Raw genomic sequence first — 24927 nt, 5'->3', positions numbered from 1 at the left:
GGAATTCTCCTTTAAGAATGGCCAGATAATTGATGCAATTGGTTGCTACGGCGATCGTCTGCCTGGCATACATGGAATTCATCATCTTTCGTTTGCCGTTGGTATTAGAATGAATCCATTCGAACCGACATCCTACCTCAGGGTTCCCCAATAGGCGGCCCGCGGAGCGCCCCCTTGCGGCCCGCGGAAGAATTTTTTTTTGGGGGGGGGGTCCCAGATATAAATGGCATTAAATGGGGGTCAGCAGCCTATGCATGTCAAACTGGGCATCCTTTTCAAATGGGGTCCTGCCCTGAAAATGAATTTTCAGGGCAAGACCTCGACCTCACGCGTGCGGACTCGGCCCCCAGCCTGGTACCCTAGTCAAAATATGGCCCTCGAGGAAAATTTATTGGGGAACCCTGGACTACAGTAATAGGCCTACCTATCCCGACATTTGAGCACACTTTATTTAGATAAGATTACACAGGCGAGTCAGGCGACAGACAGGTCTCGTCTCGTCTCCTCTCCTCCTGTGTGTGACTGTGCAGTGCGCGCACAACATCAACACGCAGCAGCAGCAGCAGGCAGCACGCAAACAAGAACCAGATGAGATTGCGTTGCTTGGACCCGTTGATGTGAGATTTAGATTTAAAAGGTGAACGGATGGAAGTGTGGATAAAAGCACGGTTATGTACAACAACGAGAGGGGTCCTTGGGAATGACTAACGTTAGCTTTGCGTTAGCTGGTTAGCTAACGTGGTTACGTTAGCGTTTTCATATCACTACAGCACAACAAGCCTACGGTGAACTTGTGAATGAAACATGTGGAAGCGGCGTAGGGGCATACTGGGCTGACGTTAGACAATCTGAGAAACTAGGAGTTCAAAGACACACCAACACACTTGACCCAGCCCTGTGGATTGCACTCCCCAGTCCCCAGATAGCTCATTCCACTGTTCTTGAATCTTATTGATTGTAATTGCTTCGTCTTGTGTGTCTCTCACCCCAATAAAGTTTTTATGTTTTCTCATGCCCCCCATGTAAAGCACATTTGAGTATTCATATAGCAGTCATTCTCATCCTCTGGGTCCCCAGATGACAGTGAAGTGACAATGTATGGACTTTTGTATAATACCTCAGGCTCTAAAAGAAAAAGACCATTACTGCATCAAAAGTAATCAGCAAACCATCCTATGAAAACTGGTCAGACATTGGCCATATTGTTAAATAATATAAGAAAGAGGCAATTGTGAAAATAGCACACTGTAATATTTGTTACACTTATTATAGCCCTTTGGAAACATGTATCTATAGGCCTAATCTATAGGCCTTCCCTCAATGCCAAACTTATCAATACATGCTTATAAATGGTGCATTTATATAAATGGTGCATTTATATAGATTGTGCATTATATTCACCCATTCACACACACATTCATACACCGATTGCGGCGGAAGCCATGCAAGGTACCAACCAGCACATCAGGAGCAATTTGGGGTTCAATGACGTTTAGCCTACTAGGCCTACAAAACGTACTGTGGTGAGGGATGGCCGATGTGCAATGTGAGGCTTGAGGAAAGCCAATGCCCTTAAAAGCCACTTGGTCCTGGCTGTTTGTGGCTTTGGGGCACTTCCACTTTTCTCTGGCTTGAGGAGTTTTGAGTACTGGGTGCGGAGTAAGGTCAGCCTCGTTTCGAGTTATTTGACTTGAAAGACACAAAGCACATACAATTATATTGTCTGTTTTGAACTGCTATAGCCTATTATGCATCCTGTATAGATAGATAGCTATTACATGTTTTACCTGAAACTTCGAGAGTACTGGCCATTTCCTGCAGTATCTTCTCCTTCACAATGCGGTCATGATATTTCTCGTTTGAAGTGTCATACAGCAGGTATTGGTCCTGCCACAGCTCAACCAGCCGGTCCTCTCTTTCTGCTGTCCACCCACCGGTGTGTGTGTGTGTGTGTGTGTGTGTGTGTGTGTGTGTGTGTGTGTGTGTGTGTGTGTGTGTGTGTGTGTGTGTGTGTGTGTGAGGGCGCTAGCCCCTCCTATACAGCTTTAATGTTTGTGTTGTCTGAACAAACATTAAAAATTCCATTTGGTGTATTTACAATAAATGGAGAATTTAATGTGTCTGAGCAAAACGGCTTATGTACATTATGTCGGTGGGAACCCTTGGCCAATAAGGGACCACCACGGTGGGAACTGGCCAATAAGGGACCACCATTCTTGATGAAGATGTAGGCTACGATGACTAGAGCGCCCCTCACTTCACACGGGTGTGATTTTTAATGATTTTTATGGAGCTGCATTCTTTCCCTGATGCTTTTCATTTTTAAAAACAATTATTAAAAATAAAATGAAAAAGTAATTAAAAAAAACGTTTCCATTTTCAACACTGGAGTGTTTTTTTAAACATTTCAACAACATAAATCTTGTATAGGGGTCCCTTGTACAACATATGTTCAGATGGGGGTCCCTGGTACAACATATTTTCAGATGGGGGTCCGTGGAACAACATATGTTCAGATGGGGGTCCCTGGTACAACATATTTTCAGATGGGGGTCCCTGGAACAACATATGTTCAGATGGGGGTCCCTGGAACAACATATGTTCAGATGGGGGTCCCTGGGACAACATATTTTCAGATGGGGGTCCCTTGTACAACATATGTTCAGATGAGGGTCCCTGGTACAACATATGTCCAGATGGGGGTTGCTGGTAAAAGATATGTTCAGATGGGGGTCCCTGGTACATGTGTTCAGATGGGAGTCCCTGGTACATGTGTTCAGATGGGGGTCCCTGGTACATGTGTTCAGATGGGGGTCCCTGGTGGTACAACATAAAGAACAATACACGTTATTGTTTTATAATTAAGGGTAGCGTTAATCTCCTCCTGCCATTGCAATGAAACACTCTCACCAGTAGATGGCGACATCTTCTTGATGGATTTGTGTGTATGAATGGTAAATGGTGCATTTATATAGTGCCTTTATCCAAAGTGCTTTACATAGATTGATTCACACACACGCACGCACGCACGCACGCACGCACGCACGCACGCACGCACGCACGCACGCACGCACACACACACACACACACACACACACACACACACACACACACACACACACACACACACACACACACACATTTAACCATTCATGATACAACAGGCATGTCACTCTATGTACTCTATGCGTATAAGTAACAGCTTCTCCGCCATATATGACGGCTGCCAATTATAGCAGAGACACCACAATACTTTGCCAGCCTTTTTGCCTCCTTTTTGGGCATCCCGAGTTGTTGGAACCCTCTAACAACCAGTCTGTGCGTATGCCCTAGGCTGCCGAATATAAAGACAAGATAAAGATAAAGATAAAGAAAACTTTATTGTCCATTCAATTTACATAAAATGGAAATTTGTCTTTGGCACACCGGCAGTCAGTTACAACAATAAAACATTACAAAAAATACACAGGTGCATTAAGATACTATATAAAAATGCATTCACATTAACATAACAACAGTGATCATGAGCAGTGGCGATTAGACTATTTAAACATTTTCTTATTTAAAATATCCACAGCAGTTGGCACAAACGAAGTTTTGTAACCCTTCTTTTTTGCAAATTTTGCCCTAAGCCTCCTGCCCGATGGCAACAAGTCAAATTCAGAGTGAAGACGAGGGTGGGTAGAATCATTGTAAATCTGAATTGCTTTTTTGGTTATGGAGCGGTTGTATATGTCCTGAAGTTGCAATTGTTTGTCTCCAATGATCTTACTTGCCTGGTTGACTACCTGGGTGAGCTTGTTTTTATCTCTAACTGAGAGATTCCCAAACCAGGACACGATATTAAAAGTGAGAACACGCTCAGTGAGTGATCTATAGACCATGGTCAGGGTGTGTTTACTGGCATTAAAACTTCTCAGTTTCCTGAGAAGATAAAGCCGCTGCCTTGCCTTTTTGTAGATGTTATCTGCATTGGTCTGAAAGGTGAGTTTGTTGTCTATGGTCGTTCCCAGATATTTAAAGTCACTGACCTGCTCCACTTCCTCCCCACTCATAGTAACAGGCCTAAAGATGGACCCTGAGCCCTCTGCTCTTGACCCCCCTCCCAAACACAGCTCCTTGGTCTTAGTGACATTAAGGTCAAGGAAGCTGCTGTCAAACCAGGTGGCAATACGGTCGATGTGCTGGGAGTAAGAGGGACTGGAAACGTCCTGCAGGCAGGCAACCAGGGCCATGTCGTCAGCGTACTTTATGAGAGAGAAGTCTTTGTTGTTATATTTCAACTCATTTGTGTATAGGGAGAATAACAGAGGGGATAAAACGCACCCCTGTGGCACGCCAGTGTTTAGGACAAGGCAGTCAGACAGAGTGTTATTAATACAGACTCGCTGGGGTCTCTCTCTCAGGAACTCCCTAATCCACAACATGAGATTGCTACTGACGTTCAGGTCACACAGGCGTTTTAGGAGAAGATGGGGTTGGACCGTATTAAAAGCAGAGGAGAAGTCCATAAAAAGGACACGGACGTATGTTTTGGGTTTGTCTAAATGACTATGTATTTTGTCCAATAACGTTAGAGTGGCATCCTCTACACCTCGACTGGCTCTATAAGCAAACTGCATGGGGTCCATGCACTTAGCTGTTTGCAGTGAGAGCTCCTTACTCACTACACGCTCCATGCATTTGCTTAATAGAGGAGTGAGGGCGATCGGTCTAAAATCATTTGGCACTTTTGCTCGTGCCGTTTTTGGCACCGGGACAATGGTTGCCGTTTTCCAGGCCTGGGGGACAAAGCTGATATTGAGAAACATTTGGAAAAGTTTGGTAAACATGGGTCCCGATTGGATGGCACATTCTTTCAGGGCCCTTCCCTTGAGCCCATCTGGCCCGGTGGCTTTGTGAGGGTTAACCTGCTGGAAGACTGAAATTACCTCCTGTTCATTAATTGTCATAGGGACAGGTGTCAGCCCTGCACAAACAGACTTGCATTCGTCACTGAAGTCATGTGTGTCAAATCTAGAATAGAAAATATTCAGATCGTTTGACAGTTTAACAGGGTCGTCACATGGAAGGGTTGCTTTTTGTTCCCTACCCATCATTGCATTCAGTCCCCTCCAAGCATCCCTTGCATTGCCGTTCCTCAGTTTCTCTTCAACCTTGTCTTTATAGTCTGTTTTCCCTTTTTTAATCATGCGATTTATTTCCTTCTCTAGGTCTCTGACTTTAATCTGGTCTCCCTCCAGAAATGCTATTTTCTTTTGATTTAGAATATGTTTCATTTCTTTATTGACCCATGGTTTATTATTTGGGTAAATTCTGACCTCCTTTGTTTTAATGACATTGTCAACACAGAAATTGATATAACTGGTGACAGTATCAGTCAACACTTCAGGGTTATTACAGGAAACCTGGTCATCGAAAAATAAGTCCCATTCAGTGGCATCAAAACAGCCCCTCAACTCTTCAATTGAGTCCTCTGTCCAGGACTGAATGTGCTTGACAACAGGCTTCTCCCTCTTTAGTTTCTGACGGTACTTTGGCAGGAGGTGGATGATGTTATGATCAGACAGTCCTAGAGGTGGGCAGCATCTGGGTACATAGGCGCCCTCTACATTTCCAAAACACTGGTCTAGGATCTTATCCTTCCTTGTAGGACAGGTCACATATTGTTCCAGGTTTGGCAGGTGGGTGGACATAACGCACCGGTTGAAGTCACCCAATAAAAATATAGGATTGTCAACAGAGTTACGTTGTGCCTTATTGTAGCTGGCAGCTATGCGCTCAGCTGCTAGAGCAAAGTTTGGACCAGGCACATATACCAGAATGACTGTGATTTGCACCTATAGCCCAGCTCTGAGATGTTGTGTAGAAGTGGTTGGTATTTTATGACCTTGGTCATAAAGGCTTCCTCTAGGCTGTGGTCAAAGGTGCAGGCTATCTCTAATAAAAAGTCAAAAGTCAGAACACGAAAGTTGTTCAGCATGAGGAGACGCATATGGGTATCAAACCTCTGGGATACATCACTGAGGATATGTCCCAGGTGATGACCTTGGGATACATCACTGAGGATATGTCCCAGGTGATGACCTTGGGATACATCACTGAGGATATGTCCCAGGTGATGACCTTGGGATACATCACTGAGGATAGGTCCCAGGTGATGACCTTGGGATACATCACTGAGGATATGTCCCAGGTGATGACCTTGGGATACATCACTGAGGATATGTCCCAGGTGATGACCTTGGGATACATCACTGAGGATAGGTCCCAGTTGCATCCATGCAATGTTTTTTCGTCTTCTACTAGCCCTTCTGTTGACCTCTGACTCATTCCTCTGAATCAAGTATAGGCTGCTATGTGATCAAGTGGAACTTCATTTCAGCTAAACAGCAACTATCGTTGTTTCAATGTTTAGTTTATTGTGATGCCAGAACATGAATCTCACTGTTCTTCCCACTTGATTTGTATTTTTATTTGTCAGAAATGTATCTGCTTTTGAAACAGTCAACTGAACTGACACAGACATTTTCATCGTCACTTTAGGGATTACATTATTAGATTCAGGAGCAATTCATTTAGGATTTACTTTCACGATAACCCATACATATGAACAGAACACGAAGTTGTTCAGCATGAGGAGACGCATATGGGTATCAAAGTGTCATTGCCAACGGTCAAACGGTTCATGAGCTATGCACGTTCAAAGTTAGCATTTTCAATTGAGCGCTATAGCGCCACCATTTGGTCAATCATCATGGGCTTCGCAAAGTCACCGTTTGGCATGGCCCTCTACCATGTTGACAAGTTTCGCGAAAACCGACTGCACGGTTCAGCCAGAACAGCTATTTTTGGTGGAAGGAGAAGTAGAAGAAAAATAAACACAAAAACAATAAGTGACCAAAGTTACTGCGTGACTTCTTGGTCCCTAATAATGGAGTGTGTGTGTGTGTGTGTGTGAGTGTGTGTGTGTGTGTGTGTGTGTGTGTGTGTGTGTGTGTGTGTGTGTGTGTGTGTGTGTGTGTGTGTGTGTGTGTGTGTGTGTGTGTGTGTGTGCGCGCACTTAAAAAGCCTAGACAACAGGGCTACATATTACAAAATCACACCCTTGTGCAGTGAGGGGCGCTTTACTAACCCTTATCATCTTACATGATCGCAATATCATAACATAACATCATATGCCGATTTGCTCAGTGACAGACAAAAACAAGCATAAACTCTGTCCATTGTCAATGGCGTTTTTAATGTTTGTCTAGACAAGACAAACAAACCCCATTTTGGACGACTGGGTCAAATTTGGTACATACCAGTTAATGGCCAAATATAGGCTATGTAGAAAAAGAAGGCTGTCAATGCCTAGTGGGTCAGTTTTGGCACATGCCAAGGTAGGACTGGAAGCACTTTGGCGCCATCAAGTGGTTTGAAGAATACATTACATTCATTTGAAATAGCAGGAAGTGGAGACGACAGCACATGCTGCCAGTGTATGACTTACTGCCCAATTCTGAGATTAGTTGTGCTAAAGTAAAAATACACACCAGCTAACTCAATGACTCCACTATAGAAATAAAGAAAGTAGATTACATTTGACCTCACTTTTGTCTGAGATATTTAGCAATGTCTGTTTGGGACAAATTTGACCTATCAGGCCGTAGGACTTCTGTCTGTTTGGGACAAATTTGACCCATCAGGTAATAGAGATAGTAATAACTGTAATTTTGTGTAATAGTGTAATAAGTGCAATAGTGTAATAGTGTAATACGTTTAATAGTGTAATAGTGTGATAGTGTAATAAGTGTAAGTGTAATAAGTGGAATAGTGTAATAAGTGGAATAAGTGTAAAACGTGTACTAGTGTAATACGTGTGATGGATATTTTATAGACAGTTGACACACTGACTGTGCTCAGGACAAACTGTAAAATTGAGACATGCAATACTGTGGTAACATAGAGTAAACTGCTTAGAGGTATTTACAATTGGGCTGTAAAGACAAAGCCTTTTGTTGAATGCTGTTAAACACCCCAGGGGTTCGGGGGTGCTGTTCCTGACCTAATCACAGGAACAGCTCCTATCTCGAACTGCAAACTAACAGCTGTGTGTGTTTCAGAGGGCTCCTGCTCTCTGCTCTAGAATCGAAATGACATGACTCTACAGTGTATTTGTGCATAATCATTTAGACTGGTTAACAATACAGTTTGAACTATTTCATTACATGTGTTCTGCATACTTGATATATAGTATAGATATTGAATTAGTCCAATTGGTATAAAACATTTAGTTCATTACATGATTGGTATAGTGTGACACATGAGCTGCATGCCATGTGTCCCTCCTCCTCTCACAGGAAGATCCTGTGAGTAAACAATTTGATTGGCTCCCATAAAAGCGGAGGTAGCCTGTTGTGTCCAGGGAGGCGGGATCTTGAAGTTAGTAAATACGGTGACGCTGTGAAACTTCTGGGAGTTCACACTGATTAGCGACATGATGTGACCACTATTCCACGGGGCATTCTGCCCGTGGTGCCTTGTACTGAGTTATTCTGTTCAATAAAACTGATCAGATGTGACGACTAGAACCTGCTTGCTTCCTTTCTTCCACTCCGACCACCATCACTGCTACAAAGACACGGGTCACTTGGTGCATAAATATACATCACGTGTAATAAGTGTAATAGTGTAATTAGTATTATAGTGTAATAACCCTAATAGCCTACTGTGCCAAATTTGGCACATACCTAAATGTATATCTATTGTTTGTGCTAAATTCAAATTGAGTATCTCAACTTAATATAGCATCTGATTGATGGCAGAAACACAAAGGTATTTTTTTTCATCATTAGAAATTAATTCAGTCCAAAAGGGGTTAAACCTGAGCCCCTCAAAAACAATAAAATGCCAAAGACACCATGGAAGCAAATGGACCCTTATGGCTCCATTTGGTCCCATTTGTACACTCAAAGTTACATGTTGTAGATTTGGGTCCCAAACATGAAAAAGGGTAACATGTGTACATCTGGGGGGTGCAGTAGGAGCCTACTTAGTTTAGACAGTTTTTGGTTTAGACTTGTCATTGGTTAGACCAGTCATTAGTCCTACAACTACAACCTATATCAAACCCTCACCCTAAACCTAACCTCCCACGGGGCAGCACACCTAAACCTAATCCATGTCTATAACCAATGACTAGTCTAATCTAAGTATGCACCCCCATCTGGGGGTCTGTGGCCTAATGCACATCTATCTGGGGGTCCCTGGAATGAAAACATGTTGTGAATTGAATTGAATTGAAATGTAGTTATTCAACGGTGAACTGACTTCCTGAGAATAACGTCAAACTGTCACAGTGCAGGGCAGAGAAGGTGTAGGACTCAGGTGCAGAACGAACCAGGCACAGGCAGTGGAGTGAATTCAAGTGGAACAGAGTTTATTGACAAAACTCACAATGGACCAGGACCAAACACGAGGAAGTAATATACGAGACTCAGAATACTAGGAACAAAGGTACTAGGTACTTGGAACAAGAGAAGCCAAATTAGGAAATACAGTAAACACTCATGACTTACAATGACGATCTGACAAAGGACTGAAACACACTGGGGCATATATATAGACAAAGACTGACTAGACACAGGTGAACAACTAACAAATCAACACAGGGATTGGCTGAGAGACAAACAAGACACAGGTGGAGAAAACTAGACTAATAACAGGGTTAGACAAGTCAGGCATAGAACTACAGGGGAGGCAGGAAAGCACAAAACAAAACTACAAAATAAAGGTAGGCTACACAGTGCAAGATAAACTCTAACTGGAAAAAAGAAACAAGGAACACAATACTACAAGATCACAGGAGAACAGTAAAGTAAAACACTAAATAACTAAAAACCAAGAAACACTAGAAAATACAAAACATGTCACGGAAGGTGACACAAACACACCCATGTCAAATGGAAACACTATTCTCCACCAGCTTTGGGTCCATGTATGTGTACGGGACTTCCAGAGACTTGTTTCTGTCATGGATAGCTACACTGCACTTTGCCAGCTCTGCTTGGAATCTTTCAATGACCTTGCGCGGGTTCTCCTCACTGAAATGCTCTTCTCGGTGATGGCCAAGCTGAACCTGAGGACATAGAAACATATATTATAACACAGGTCTAACTGCAACACATGTTCAGTCTGTGTATTCACAATAGTAGTTAGAATTAGAACTTATGCATTGGCAGGGTATCTTGACTGCGATGTCATAATATAATTTACAATTTAGGAATTTAGCAGACACTCTTAATCCAGAGCGACTTACATTAAGCAATAACAAAAGCATGGCATACATCACATATATAAAAAGTAGTTATCATGAATCATGTGTAAACTAAGAACGTAACAGTGGAGTATCTATGTAAACTATACATACTATACTATATAATATATTATACATGTGTACTATAAAGTGCTGACTACATAAAATGCAATTCTAGAGCTGTCTACGTAACAAGCTATAAGTCTGTTTAAAATACTATCTAAGTCTACATAATGTGCTATCTAAGGGGCTAGGCTAGGGCAAGTGCTACGGGCCATGGTGGAGTCTGAAGAGGTGGGTTTTCAGACTACGGCGGAAGATTGGGAGTGAGGCTGCAGTTCTGACTGCACCCTATAGCCTATACCCTAGCATGTTAAAACCCATTCATCAGGACGGTAACCCCTTTTGGTGTTTTAAGCATTATGTTACACTTTAGCTGTTGAGAAATAGCTCATAGCGCTACAAGCGTATAGATCTGCTATTTTTGAAAAATCGTGAAAATGTGGTGCAAATCTTTGAATATATATTCTTTCAGAGCAAACGTTTGTAACTCAAATCTTTGCTTCTGGGAGGGTGCCTGGAACTACATATTTTGAGATGGGGGTCGGCTCCTTGACATGAAAAAATAATTTTGAGCACCACTGACAAAACTGTTTTAACTTAGAAGACATTTGTAGAATCGTCCTCAGGTCTAAATGGGTTAAAGGGAGTCTTACAAAGTCAGTGGGCTTTTTGCTGAGTGTCCACGTGACGGCCATGCCCTGGGCCGTGGTGCCGACATTAGGGAGGGTTTCCAACATGGTGCTCTCACTAGAGCTCCCCTTGGTGGTGGGAGGAGGACGTCGCAAGGTGCTGGGAGCGTTGGGCATCCAACCACTATAGTCAAACTGTAATGATAGAAATAGAATATGATATTACACAGTATGTACAGCCTTATATGTTCCTTCAGAACTGGAACAACACAATGGTTCTGTGAAAGCACCAAAGGTTCCTACATTCCTGGAATTTATACAGGTTAAGCATCTGGGTTCTATGACAGTCAGTCAGTGGTTCTATGACAGTCAGTCAGTCAGTCAGTGGTTCTATGACAGTCAGTCAGTGGTTCTATGACAGTCAGTCAGTCAGTGGTTCTATGACAGTCGGTCAGTGGTTCTATGACAGTCAGTCAGTGGTTCTATGACAGTCAGTGGTTCTATGACAGTCAGTCAGTGGTTCTATGACAGTCAGTGGTTCTATGACAGTCAGTGGTTCTATGACAGTCAGTCAGTGGTTCTATGACAGTCAGTGGTTCTATGACAGTCAGTCAGTGTTTCTATGACAGTCAGTGGTTCTATGACAGTCAGTGGTTCTATGACAGTCAGTCAGTGGTTCTATGACAGTCAGTGGTTCTATGACAGTCAGTCAGTGGTTCTATGACAGTCAGACAGTCAGTGGTTCTATGACAGTGGAATCTAAAAGGACACACCTGTCCAGAGTTGACGGCAGCATGCTGGGCGGAGCCAGTGAAGATCACCATGGTGACAAACTTCATCAACTCATCCACTGAGCTTAGACTTTGAGGCACTCCTGAGTGTGGACAGAAAACATGAGAGAAAACGGTTGTTGGACAGAGAAAATCAAGTAATTACTTTTTGGGTATGCTGTGTATAGGCAGGTTTTTTTGTGTTGCCGTTGCCGTGCTCGAATGTCGCGTCATCTTACTAATAGCTCAGCTGAAACTACGTAAACATGGACTTGGCATGGTTATGATACAGATTCAACGTCGGCTTGTCAGACACAACAACCAGGAGGATCAAAAGAGCAGCGACCTGGACGCAAAAACAACCCTCGGACTTTTGAGCAGTGAGACTTGCTCAATGCTTTGTGAACACGGCCCCTAAGCGTACCTGAGCTTGCATTGGAGTGGAACCCATGCTTAAAGATGTCCTTGATCCACTTCTGCAGCTCATTGTCTTTTTGGACCTCAGCATCAGTCTTGTAATAGTAGCGGATGATTCCCTCAACATACCTGCACAACACAACACAACACGACATCAACACAACATCAACACAAACACAAACACAAACACAGACACGACACGACACGACACGACACGACACGACACGACACGACACGACACGACACGACACGACACGACACGACAACAACCTTACAAATTTGACCCTGCCAAAAGACATCACGGTTCTTGACTCTGCCAAAACTCAAAATTAACCTTAAGGATGGCTTACCAAATACAAGTGAAGATAGTTTAACGGATTAGCGTTATTCTGCTTACTAAAGAGCTGGAGAGACATGGATACTAGGGTTGTCCCGATTCGATCGGGCCGTTCACGTCATTTTCAAATGATCGTTATCGGATCGGGAGCAAAAAAACATGATTGGGACATCCCTAGTATCAATATTATATCCATATCATGATATTAGACTGGATATTGTCTATGATTTTGGATATTGTACTGTGATATGGCATCACAGTACAAGTAAATATCGGATCGGGAAAAAACGGTATCGGCAAATACTCAAAATCAAATGATTGGAATCAGATCGGGAGCAAACAAACCTGATCGGTACATCCCTAATGGAGACCCCTGTCACTGATCAAACACTCTGTAGAATGAGTACCGTAGCCTATATCCGAATATAGAGCTATTTAACCCTAGTAACAAATAAAAATCCTATACTCTACCTTTAAGATTTAACATCAGATGTTCCTACCTGTGAATGATGGGCCACAGTTGGAGTGCATCGTCTCTGTAGTAGTATCCTGGTACAGAGTCCACGCCACGCTCCTTGATGTCATCAGGAGGACACAGAGAGCTGTAGGTCAATGAGTCCATGGACTTCTGCAGGACTGGGTCCAAAGCCTGTCCCCCTGAAGATGCATTCTGGAAGAAAACATAGGACGACAGGTTAACATTAAATAGAGAAATTAATGTTAGATTGCGTAAAGCAGCAAATCGGGCAGAACAGGGAGCACAGGAAAAAAAAACTCAACATAAAGCAAGAGTGGAGTAATATGTTCTCTCTTCTTAGTTTTAGTTAAAACTTCAACTGCAACATTTTGAACAAGTTCTAGTCTGTCCGTTGCCATAAAAAGGTGCATTACAGTAAGTGAGTCGAGAGAAAACTAAAAAGTAAACGTTTTTGCATCGTCTAACGACAGATTCATGCAATGTTTCTAAGATGAAAGAAGCCAGTTTTGGTAGCCTGATTAATGTACATATTGAAATTCAATTCAGAATCAAAGTTTTGTGAGGGTTTTTTTGTTAGCACTGTCGCAAAAATTGTTTACTCAGTGTGGGATCTCTGTCAGATATTTGCTCTACATGTAAAGTTTCTTGAGACAACTTGTGGTGATTTGACACTTTAATAAAATTGAATTGGATTTAATTGAAAATTCACTCCATGAGCGCTAATAAGTTCTCCCAGCGGCAGTATATACAGAGAGAACAATAGAGGACCAATAATTACGTCATTAAAAAATCCCTTCTCAGAAATCAGGAATCCTCGGGCCAGGTTGTTGATCTGCAGAGTGTAGCGGGTGTGAGGAATCAGGAGCTGAGGAGGGAAAAAGAGATTAAATGACAGTATTGGAAATGAGTTCTTAAAAGTCATGATGATAACTGGATCCTCTAGCCAATGATATACCTATAATTGTGTTGCTAATACAGTATGTGAATATGATATGTGTTAATAATCTCAACTGGATTTGGATTGGTTGAGCTGCTGCACAAGAAAGATATTTGATCAAATTACGATAGCTGTAGGTCAACCATAGCAGTGACAGCTACCTTGTACAGGGGGTGATACCAGTGACGTAGACTCCGTGGGGGCGGCGGGGCTCGAGCCCCCATGATGAATTAGACCTGAATATGTACAGTATATTCGCATAGTCGGTTCGTCCCGCCGCGCCCGTTCGCGCAATTCTCACCTTTGCATTGACTTTGTATGTAATCGCACAGCTCTAACCATCCAAGTCTGAACGCACGTTAACACCTCTTTTGTCCGGGCAGGGGGGTGGACCACGTTGCCTGTCACACATGCAGATCAGGCATTCAAATGCTAATCTTGTTTTCACCTGCCAGGTAGGGTACAGTACTGTACTCTGCTTAGGCTACTTGTTCACAATGAAAAGGAGTAGCCTACCAGGTGACTCAGTGCTGCAATTATGGCATTTAAACAAACGTGCTCTTATAATCTAAACACTGTGACACGTTTAAAGAGTGTTACAAATAAGTGTTTAGAAACTAAACGCTTGGGTTTAGGGTGGAAAGACAACATTTTTTCCTGTTGCGGTGGGAGGGGGGTGGGGGGGGGGTGGATTTAGCGGGGGGAGGAGGGGCGCCCCCATGACGATTATAAAACCATTTAGTCTCTGGGTGATACCATAGCAGTAAACAGTAACCTTGTACAGGGGGTGAACCATAGCAGTGAACAGTTACCTTGTACAGGGGGTGAACCATGGGGACATTCCTTAGCAGTGACACTGCAAAGACCTCTGCCAGCAGGTGAGTGCGCAGCAGGTGAACGTTGAGCTGGTGTTCAGTGAAATCGGCACTTCTCACATAGATCTTGGCCAGCAGCCAGTCATACTTGGAGTCAGTGGGCAAGAAGATTGGATTGTCCTTTGATTCCTTCTGCTTCAACTGTAAGGAACAACAATTTACTATTAAATGAAATTAGATTGGATTATATTGAATTAAATGAAATTAGATTTGGCCCTTCATTTCTTTCTTTCTTTCTTGGACAAAGTTAGAGAGAGAAGGATGAGGCTGGCAGGGCACTGCGTCAGGCACACAGAACTTAGCGACAGCTTAGCTAACAACACTACAGAGCTCAAGAACCTGATGTTAGATAGGAAATTGTGGAGGGCAGCGATCCAGGAATAACGAGTTGGTGTTGGCTAGACCTGCACTCATACAGTAACTAACTGACTTTCTTTCTGGTCAAACAGAGTCAGGGTGCTGATGGGGGTCCTAAAAGGAAATTAAAACATCTTTCCAGTACGGCTGCTGTGCACAGAGCCTATTGGTTTAATTTTCCAGTGTGGAAGCTTGTTCTCACCTGGATGGCGATGGGCATCAGTTTGTGGTCAGGTGTTGAGTGTTCTCACCTGGATGGCGATGGGCATCAGTTTGTCGTCAGACGTTGAGTGCAGCAGCACCAGTGGCGCCGCCAGGTATTGCTGCTCACCGTCGATAATGTTTGCTACAAATCCAAATTCATCCAAATCCAAATTCTTATAGTCCAACAGGAAGATGTTGCCCTTCTGTTGGAAACATTAACACTGTTAGGCTATGACCTGATGAAGATGTTATAGTGATAGTATCCATGATATAACACAGGTGACGTCACATATACAGTGTGTGAATGAGGAAAGGGAATCAACATTAATCAAGTGTCCTGGTCTCTAAACTACCTCCCCCTGGCCAGCCAGGGCGCTAATGGAAGGGAAACGGAACTGGTTGGAATAACGTGTTGCTTCCACGCGCTAGGTCTGGCCGGGGAAACTCCCATATGTCAGGTGAAAAGAAGCAGCTTGGACTCCTCATGCATAGAAGGAAGCATGAGGTTCATGTGTTCTGCCCCCCTCCCCCCATCAAACAACATGTTTCGTCAAACCATGAGCTTCCATTGGAAATGCATTGGAGCGGCCATTAAACACAGACACAAGGCAGACACAACACGGGTGTCTTGAATGTGTGAATGCAACCCAGTAAGGGCATATGTTGACCCCACCCGCTCACCTCCGCCCCACCCCCTGCTGGTGCTGCGGCCATCTTGGAAACTAAACACAATATAAACAATTGGAGAGGGGTGGGGCCGATAAAGGCCCTTATTGTGGGAGTATGGGATTTATTTTTCATAAAGAATTCACCCGAACACCAGCCTGTAAGGAAAAAACAGGGATGTGGGCTGATTTGACCCTTGACCACCAACATCTACTGCACTATGCCTTGGTTTTGTTTAAAAAGAAATACAAACAAAGCACCTCCATTTCCTCTTCTAAGCTCCGCCCATTGGGGAGGCTCAGCATGTCATTGGTCACAGGGAAGTTGTCCGGCAGGGCGTTGCAGCGGCGGATCAGGATGGGGTTGACGCCGTTCAGGTATTGGTAGCCGAAGAAAGCATCCTCTGTCCAGTGTTCCTGCACGTATTCTGGAAGACAAGATGGAGCTTAGTTTACTCTGCTTTCTGGTTACGTCACTGTTCACACTGCACAAAAAGCATGGAATACAGATGTGTATATTACAGGAAACTCCTGTTAAACTTTCCAACAAACTCCGGTAAACTCCCGAATTGTACCATCACACCTGTATATTACTGTATATTACTGTATATGCCTGCTAAACTTGAGGTTTACGGGCAAATCTAGTGCCCATAATTGCCCGTTAACTCCTCTGTTCACGCAGTGTCAGCCAAGCAGCATCCATTTTGAATTGTTCAGTACAAAGTTGAGTTTCTTGTTTTTGTTTTCAATTTACAATTCAGGCATTTAGCCGACACTCTTAATCCAAAGCGACTTACATTAGACAAGAACAAAAAACATGGCAATACATCATATACTGTACATAACAAAGTAGTTATTGTGAATCACACGTAAGCTAAGAACATTACAGTGGAATAATGAAACTATGCATATATATACTATATAGTGCTATGTCTACATATAATGCTATCTAAGTATACATAACATGCTATCAAAGTCTACATAAAATGCTATAAGTGACATAAATTGAGCCTTTACAAATGCCTGTAAGGTCGTCGGGGCTAGGGCAAGCTGCATCAATGTATCTATTCCATTTTACCAGCCTACCTATAAACTTAAATTAATTTAAATCATGTGTAGCACCCAGCCAAGACCCGGCCGACCACAGCCCTGCCCAGCCCTTACCAGAAGGGCTGGGCAGAAAACCTGCCACACTCCAAATTAGATGAATGGAGTGCAAGGCTCCAAAGCACAACTTGGAATGAAGTGAAGAAATAGCTAGCACACAAGAAATGTCATTTTCACATGGTTTATTTACCTCTGACCGAACAACGCGTTCCATCCCGATGGGCCGTCCCCTTCGTTGCGAAGAGCGGGAACAGCCAGATTACAAACCGGAATAGCAACTGGAACAGCCAAAAGCCACCGGTCGTGGACCCCCAGACCTTGGCAATCTCTTCAATGTTCATCCATGTGTCCTTAGAGGTTGACACACCCTGCAGATTCAGCTGCACCAGACTGGGGAGTGAAACAAACACAGAGTTTAAAATAGAGAAAACTAGAACATAAAAGAAAAACATAACAAATGCATGATTCAACTTAACTTAATGTGATAACTAGCCTACTTCTGTTTCCACTGGCTATAGGCCTATACGTGTCAAGTCGTGACGTTTCCAATGGGTGAAAAGTTAAATATAATTTTAACATTGAAATATTGATAGACAACACGCAATGTCAACAATGTCCCCTGATACAATAGTAAAGGATTCACCTTGTAGCTAGGGTGTAGACTAACGTGGTGTACTTGGTGTAGGAGAATTTGACTTCTGCAGGCAGATCTAGAGGGTTGCTACTGTCCATGCAGTGAGGAACGCCTTCTACATAGTCATCCCACCTATGGAGGAAGAGGAGAACAGTCAAGAACTTGGGTCATCTAAATTTGCATACGTGCCAACCTCCTTTTATTTGACTATTTGTCCTGCGCTGCTCCTGCGCCAGCGTTTCTCCTGCATTTTGGGGGATTTCACCCTTTTTGGGTGGTCAACCCGGTCAAACCTCTCTCATCAATGAGAGGGTGGGAATGTTACTCTTTTACTGTCACTTTATGTAGCTATATTACATACTTACAGTGTACACATAATGGTCATGTATCTAAATTGTAATTTAAAGTAATTAATGGTTATTATTAAAGACGGCTCTTTTATTGCTTCAGTCGTCAAATCAATTTATGTAGGTTTAGGCCTACCGTACTTTTTAATAATAAGCTACTGTAGCTTTATAATGGAATATATGTTAGTAAAGCCTGATACAAGGACCAAACTCCCCAAATCCACCCCACATGTGGTCAGTGTAACCCTCTCTTGTCCACTAGTCTAACAATTGTCAATATATTTAGATTTTTGTGGATCTCTTCTCCACTAGTCCCTCCCTTATTATGTTGATGGAATTGTCAGTATATTATTTATAGGATTTAAGTCGTCATGGCTTATTCCTGACATGTTTCGTCATAGTTTGAGTGGACAACATTAACACTGCACAGAGCCAACAATAAGACATCAGACTCACTGGTAGTCCCTCTTTCTCTGCTTCAGTTCCTTTTTTCTGCCATATTGGGACAGCAATAGTGCGTCGGCTTCTTGTGTCCAAGCTGCAAGAAAATTAAAACAAAGTTAAGGAGAGATTAAAATCAGATATTTAGTCTACTGTTGATAACACGTAGGTTTAGAACCATTAAGACCCTATAGGCCGATTCTAAAATTAAACTTTTTCATGTCAAGGATTTATTTTAAAAAACACATGTCAATGTTACATTTTGGAACAGCAAATAAAACATTCATAATACACCTCAAAGTACCTATGAATCAATACAACAAATCACCAAAGTCCTAATTTTTTAGTAGCAGGGCAAAAGACACAATCCAAACCGACATAATAAATATATAGGCATGAACATAGGCTAGTTAGTACATATCCAAACATGTGCAGATGTTGGACTGTATACATCTAAGATGATCTTATGAAACTTTCAAAGCCAATTTTAGGAACCCCAAAAGTATGTATATAAATATACCCACGCGCACGCGCGCACACACACGCACACACACACGCACACACACACACACACACACACACACACACACACACACACACACACACACACACACACACACACACACACACACACACACACACACACACACACACACGCTTTCCTGGTTTTAATGGGTTATTTAATGTTGTTGAAGTTAAATACAAATTTATATTTATATTTATTGTGATGTCTTGTGTACAGCAGTAATTAGGGATGTGCCGATCACGTTTTTTGGCTCCCGATCCGATTCCGATCATTTGATTTTGAGACATACCGATAGCGATCTTTCCTGAGTGATCTTTATTATCTGTTATTTTATAACACTTGTGCCATTACACAATAGCAAATATCCTAATGTATGTCTAGTGTAGTCTGTTGTGTTGCCTTTCAATTAGTGAAAGGCAAAATGTGACTATACCTTTATTAGAATGGCTGTCATTGTGGGTTTTTTTCTTTCTATGAAAGCATGGAATCATAGCAAAAATAATGATGTAGGCTATTGGTTATTTAGAGTGAATACAGTTCTACAGCTTATAGAACTGAAGTCAAGTTAAAACTCTCAAGTGAAGTCAAGTTAAAAAGAGTATCTCTCTCATTCAGAGAGAGTACTACAGACACCTATCACATCATGCATAGCGGGGGTTGCATGTCCTTTGTTTTCATCATATTTGTCTTTCACGCCTCTGAGTGTGACTAGTCTTTGTTTGATGATCTCTGACTTGGACCAGAAGGAAAACAACTAGCATATACACAACAGTTTTTACAAAATCTCATTGCTTATACATCTTTCTTTGAGATTTACGTTAGACAATTAAAAATCCGACCTTTTCTCCCCGATTCCGATCTTTTGAAAGTCATGAGATCGGAGCCGATTTCCGATCACCCAATACGATCGGGACAACCCAATTAGTAATAACAGACACACACTATAGTAATAGGAAAATAGGGTTGTTTGTCCACCAGCAGAAGTACAGAGTGTTGTCAGTAGAGGGCAATGTGACTCCACACATAAAAACAAGTTTCACATAAACTGTTTAGTTAATAGGGAAAGTTAGCCTTAATGTTGGACCAATCTTGAAAATAATTAAATGCTTACTAATAGCTTTCTTCACAAATGTGTTCATAAAGGTGTCTACTATCACTTGTGAATTAGTTCCAACCCAACTCCCTTGGGAAACTTGTGACAGCTGCTGAAAGTTGCGGTACCATTAACAACCTGAGAAAGGGCCTTTCGGTTTTTAAATAAAAATAAAAATATATCTTTTTCGTTTTTATTCTCCCTCCGTTTCCTGAAAACTATAAATGGTGGAGTTTGTACAAACAATAATTTCCCCTGCTGATTCACACAAATAATTGTCTGTGATGTGACAATACAGTTCAAGTTGAAGTTAAACAAATGAATACATAATTCGCAACAGTATAGCCTCCACTAACCTTTAGCCTCTCTGAACAGGTGTGGCTGTCCATCAGCAATCCAGCGGTAGATGGGGAAGAGGTAAACTTCTCCTTCTGGTCCTTCTGGTGGTGTTTCAACCTTGATTTCAACCTTGGAGACGAACCAGGCGGGCCACCCGCAGAAGAGGGACCTCTTGTCCAGCTCGATCACCCTCAGCTCACCAAGACTCACGGGTTGTTTCACTGAGAAGGTAGTGGTCTGGAGAAAAAAAACACAATTCAGTTCAATTCAATTCAAAGGGCTTTATTTGCATGACAAAACATACGTTTACATCATTGCCAAAGCAAAAAAGTGGAACAATATAATCAAAACAAAGTGTACAATTGAAAGTCAGAATCTCCAGTAAATCAATGTCTATGTACCAAGATCACTCGATGCAGATAGTGCAGGGATACACCAAATGATTAGTCTTTCATTTACATTGAGAAGTGTTTCTCAAAAATGTCCGACTCCCCGTTGATTCTCCCTTGCTTAGTTCAGACAGAAGTCAGACTTACCTTGGCCCTGCCTAGGAAGAAGTTGACAAATCCCCAGAAGCTGAAGAGCAAGGTGCGTTTGCTCTCGTCATCCTTTCCCACCAGCTTGATGTAGAGCAGAGTGAGCCAAGCACCGGGCACGGTCACTGTGTAATATGTCACCATGTTCACTCTGGGGAGGAGAAGGAGAGCGTTAGAAAGACATATCTAATGTCACTATAATTACATCAAACCACCATGGGGTCTTCAACAGGGTGGTCCGGGACCCTTAGGAGGGCGTCCTCAGAGAGAATTATACAAGGGAGATGACACATTTACCAATGTCTTAAAAATACACATTAACGTGAGTGAAACGTACTATTAGCAAAGATTATCAGTAAACCAACTGAAATAAAAGTTGAATGTGCAAAACACTGATGATAGTGCAGCAGTCTTACCTTGGTATGAAGCACTCAGGGAGGGTTTCCCAGATGCCACGGACACCCTTCAATCTGTTCCTTTTATACAGTGCTCTGGGAGGGACCAGGGACAATGTTGTCAGTTACTGGGAGGTCGGCGGTTGAGAACTTCCACAGAAAAGTGAGTTCTCAAGAAGAGATTACCTGGTTGAGTCACCAGTATTTGGAAATGTGCCCAAGTTGCAAAATAATCAGTTAGATGCCAGGGTTATGGGTTCGACCCATGACTCTGAAACTGTAGCAGTTCATCACGACGCTGACCACATCTATCCCTGGATAACCATACATGGAGAAGACTGGAACATCACCTATATCTGCATATATGGAACCGGCCAGCAACTCTACGACTGACCTCAATCCTCAAACCCTTAGATCTCTATATGTGACCAGATTTGACTGAGAGCCTGCCATCGCAAAATGAGTTAATAGCACAGGCAGACTCTTCACATACTATAGCATATCTGAAATAAGTGTCAGAGCTGAAATCGACATGTAAATATGAAATAAATGCTTAACATGTATGTAATATTAAAGCCCACAGAAAGTGAACCTTTCAAGCCTGTTTTCTCAACTCGCTATTTTCTGCAAGACATTACTCTATAAGCCATATCTCCAAAACTGGTGGGTGAAACTGAACAAAACGAAAATTAAAAAAAATCCAATGGCAGTCCCTCAGTCAAATTTGGCCACATATATGGACCTGACCTGTTCTGACATTCCATATGTTGATCCTTCCCCACCTGTCCTTCCTGTTCTGACATTCCATATGTTGATCTGACCTCATCAAACCCTGTACACTCAAGACATGCTCCATATATGGCCAGTACAGAATTCATTCCATATGTTGATCTGCCCCCCCCCCCCCCCCCCCCCCCAACTGCCAGTGCTCGCCCAGCAGTCTGCCATCTGCCGTCACCCAGGCGGGTGCGTGCACGCGACCTCACCCTTCAGGGCGAGGTCGCTTCTCGCCGTCAGGACGTCTTACTGGCATATCATTAAGGGTCACACATGTTGGGTTTGTAGATTTTCGGTGGCCTCTCTGCCCAGGTAAGTCAGTCAGTCAGTCAGTCAGTCAGTCAGTCAGTCAGCCAGTCTATTGCATGCTCATAGGCGGGTAAGAACAGCGAGGAGAGTGGGTATCTGGTATAGCAGTTGTTCCAAAACTTCCATGTGGTGCATTGCTGTGTGTTCGGCTGACGGGGTCTCCCACGTTGGACGACGCACCTGGGACCCCCAGGTGCGTCGTGGTTTTCATCATTAGTTAATTCATTTTAGTATTAATTAATTAATATTGACCTCACATTTAATTCATAATAAGATACTTTTGCACGATTCAAAATTTGAAGTTGAATGAAGGCAGCTATTGGCAAACAAACAAACAATCTGTCTTGTAGTCCTCACCTGATGCAATCATGTGTCAATGTTGTCAGTCACTGACGTCTGACGTCAACAACTTTCCAAAGATTTGATTCTCATGAAGAGAAGGTTTATGAGGATTCATCATTGGGACATGTGCCCATGTACTGTAATAGCATGTGCCTGCCCACTCATACATAAGATACAATCAGTGGTTAAGTGTGTGTGCGTGCATGCTTGTGTGCGTGCGTGCATGAACACATACAGACAGACAGGTCTCGTCTCGTCTCCTCTCCTCCTGTGTGTGACTGTGCAGTACGCGCACAACATCAACACACAGCAGCAGCAGCAGGCAGCACGCAAACAAGAACCAGATGAGATTGCGTTGCTTGGACCGGTTGATGTGAGATTTAGATTTAAAAGGTGAACGGATGGTGGTGTGGATAAAAGCACGGTTATGTACAACAACGAGAGGGGTCCTTGGGAATGACTAACGTTAGCTTCGCGTTAGCTGGTTAGCTAATGTGGTTACGTTAGCGTTTTCATATCACTACAGCACAACAAGCCTACGGTGAACTTGTGAATGAAACATGTGGAAGCTAACGTTAATCTCTAGCGGTCTAGCCCCATATGGAACCTCTCTCTCTGCTATAGAGCTACATAGCCCATAGCCGGCGTAGGGGCATACGGGGCTGACGTTAGACAATCTGAGAAACTAGGAGTTCAAAGACACACCAACACACTTGACCCAGCCCTGTGGATTGCACTCCCCAGTCCCCAGATAGCTCATTCCACTGTTCTTGAATCTTATTGATTGTAATTGCTTCGTCTTGTGTGTCTCTCACCCCAATAAAGTTTTTATGTTTTCTCATGCCCCCCATGTAAAGCACATTTGAGTATTCATATAGCAGTCGTTCCCATCCTCTGGGTCCCCAGATGACAGTGAAGTGACAATGTATGGACTTTTGTATAATACCTCAGGCTCTAAAAGAAAAAGACCATTACTGCATCAAAAGTAATCAGCAAACCATCCTATGAAAACTGGTCAGACATTGGCCATATTGTTAAATAATATAAGAAAGAGGCAATTGTGAAAATAGCCGATCTACAAGTTCACAACGAGTTTGTAGATTGGCTATTTTCACAATATGTATCTGTGGAACCATTCTATTGCTTGTCTGGGTGGGGGGGTCCCCAGTTCAAATATGATTACTTTGGGGGGTCACAGCCTGAAAAGGTTGAGAACCATATAGCCTACCACCTTGATATAAAATAAAAATGTTGTAACTTGCATTGCGTAACCTTATGCAACTATTAATTGATTCACTCGTATACCAAAATCCATTTGAAAAAAAAAGTGAGGGGCGTTCACTTTGCATTATTAGTTAACCAACTATTTGGATAGTTGGTGTCAAGGTGACGTATGTTAGGGATGGGGCCCGAAAATCAAGTCCATTACAAACCCGCAGGGCCGGATTAACACCTCTGAGGGCCCCTGGGCACTGAAGCTCGAAGGGCCCCCCCTTCACGCGCGCGCAACATTTTTGCGGTTTTGGGGCAGTTTTATGCCGTTATATTTAGTGATCGACCGATATGGTTTTTGGCCGATATATCCGATCACCGATTAGTGGACAATCAAAAAGCCGATAGCCGATATTATGAACCGATTAATTTAAGTTAAAACATTTTTCTTTTTTACAGTAACATAAATTCCAACACAAGAATTCCTTTAAATGCATTGGAGAATATTTATCGCTTATAAAAAAGTGCAAGAAGCACCAACATCGTTTCAGTAACACTTCCCCCCTCCATCAAATGCAGCTTTTTTTTTTAAATTCAAGTGCAAACATGTACTGTAGCAGCATATATATATTTTTCCCCAATATCTATCTATCTATGAATGCACCAAGTGTGTGTGTGTGTGTGTGTGTGTGTGTGTAATTGTCCAGAACCACCCCAAAAAGGCCTCTGCCCGGGCTCTGGGCCGGGCCCATGCGGCGCCCAGCGTCCATATATGGAGCTGGCCTGTTCTGACCTCACAGCACTCCATATTTGGGCATGCCTGACACAGAAGACAGA

At 42.8% G+C, this 24927-nt stretch overlaps 2 protein-coding genes across 2 annotated transcripts in view; one reads left to right on the top strand and one right to left on the bottom strand.

Moving 5' to 3' along the window:
* Positions 1–9935: 9935 nt before the first annotated feature.
* On the bottom strand, positions 9936–22488 carry LOC306924400 (polyunsaturated fatty acid lipoxygenase ALOX8-like; the record flags this gene model as incomplete). Its single annotated transcript, XM_079502894.1, has 15 exons — positions 9936–10123; positions 11017–11187; positions 11766–11866; positions 12187–12308; positions 13017–13186; positions 13773–13859; positions 14744–14947; positions 15415–15570; positions 16294–16460; positions 17330–17529; positions 17783–17905; positions 18577–18658; positions 20537–20756; positions 21056–21206; positions 22478–22488. 15 exons carry the CDS (start codon positions 22486–22488, stop codon positions 9944–9946), a joined length of 2145 nt encoding a protein of 714 aa, XP_079359020.1. The 3' UTR covers positions 9936–9943.
* Positions 22489–22660: 172 nt separating this feature from the next.
* The window catches only part of LOC306924399 (polyunsaturated fatty acid lipoxygenase ALOX15B-like), a gene marked incomplete at both ends in the record, with an annotated part of 48523 nt that continues 46256 nt past the window's right edge, over positions 22661–24927 (top strand). The window contains 2 exons of the mRNA XM_079502893.1: positions 22661–22729; positions 23165–23251. Coding sequence (XP_079359019.1) covers positions 22661–22729; positions 23165–23251 — 156 coding nt within the window. The remainder of the gene's footprint in view (positions 22730–23164; positions 23252–24927) is intronic.

Source organism: Electrona antarctica (genome assembly GCF_951216825.1).
Source record: "Electrona antarctica genome assembly, chromosome: 6".
Classification (NCBI taxonomy): Eukaryota; Metazoa; Chordata; class Actinopteri; order Myctophiformes; family Myctophidae; genus Electrona; species Electrona antarctica.
This window is presented reverse-complemented; position numbering and strand designations above follow the sequence as displayed.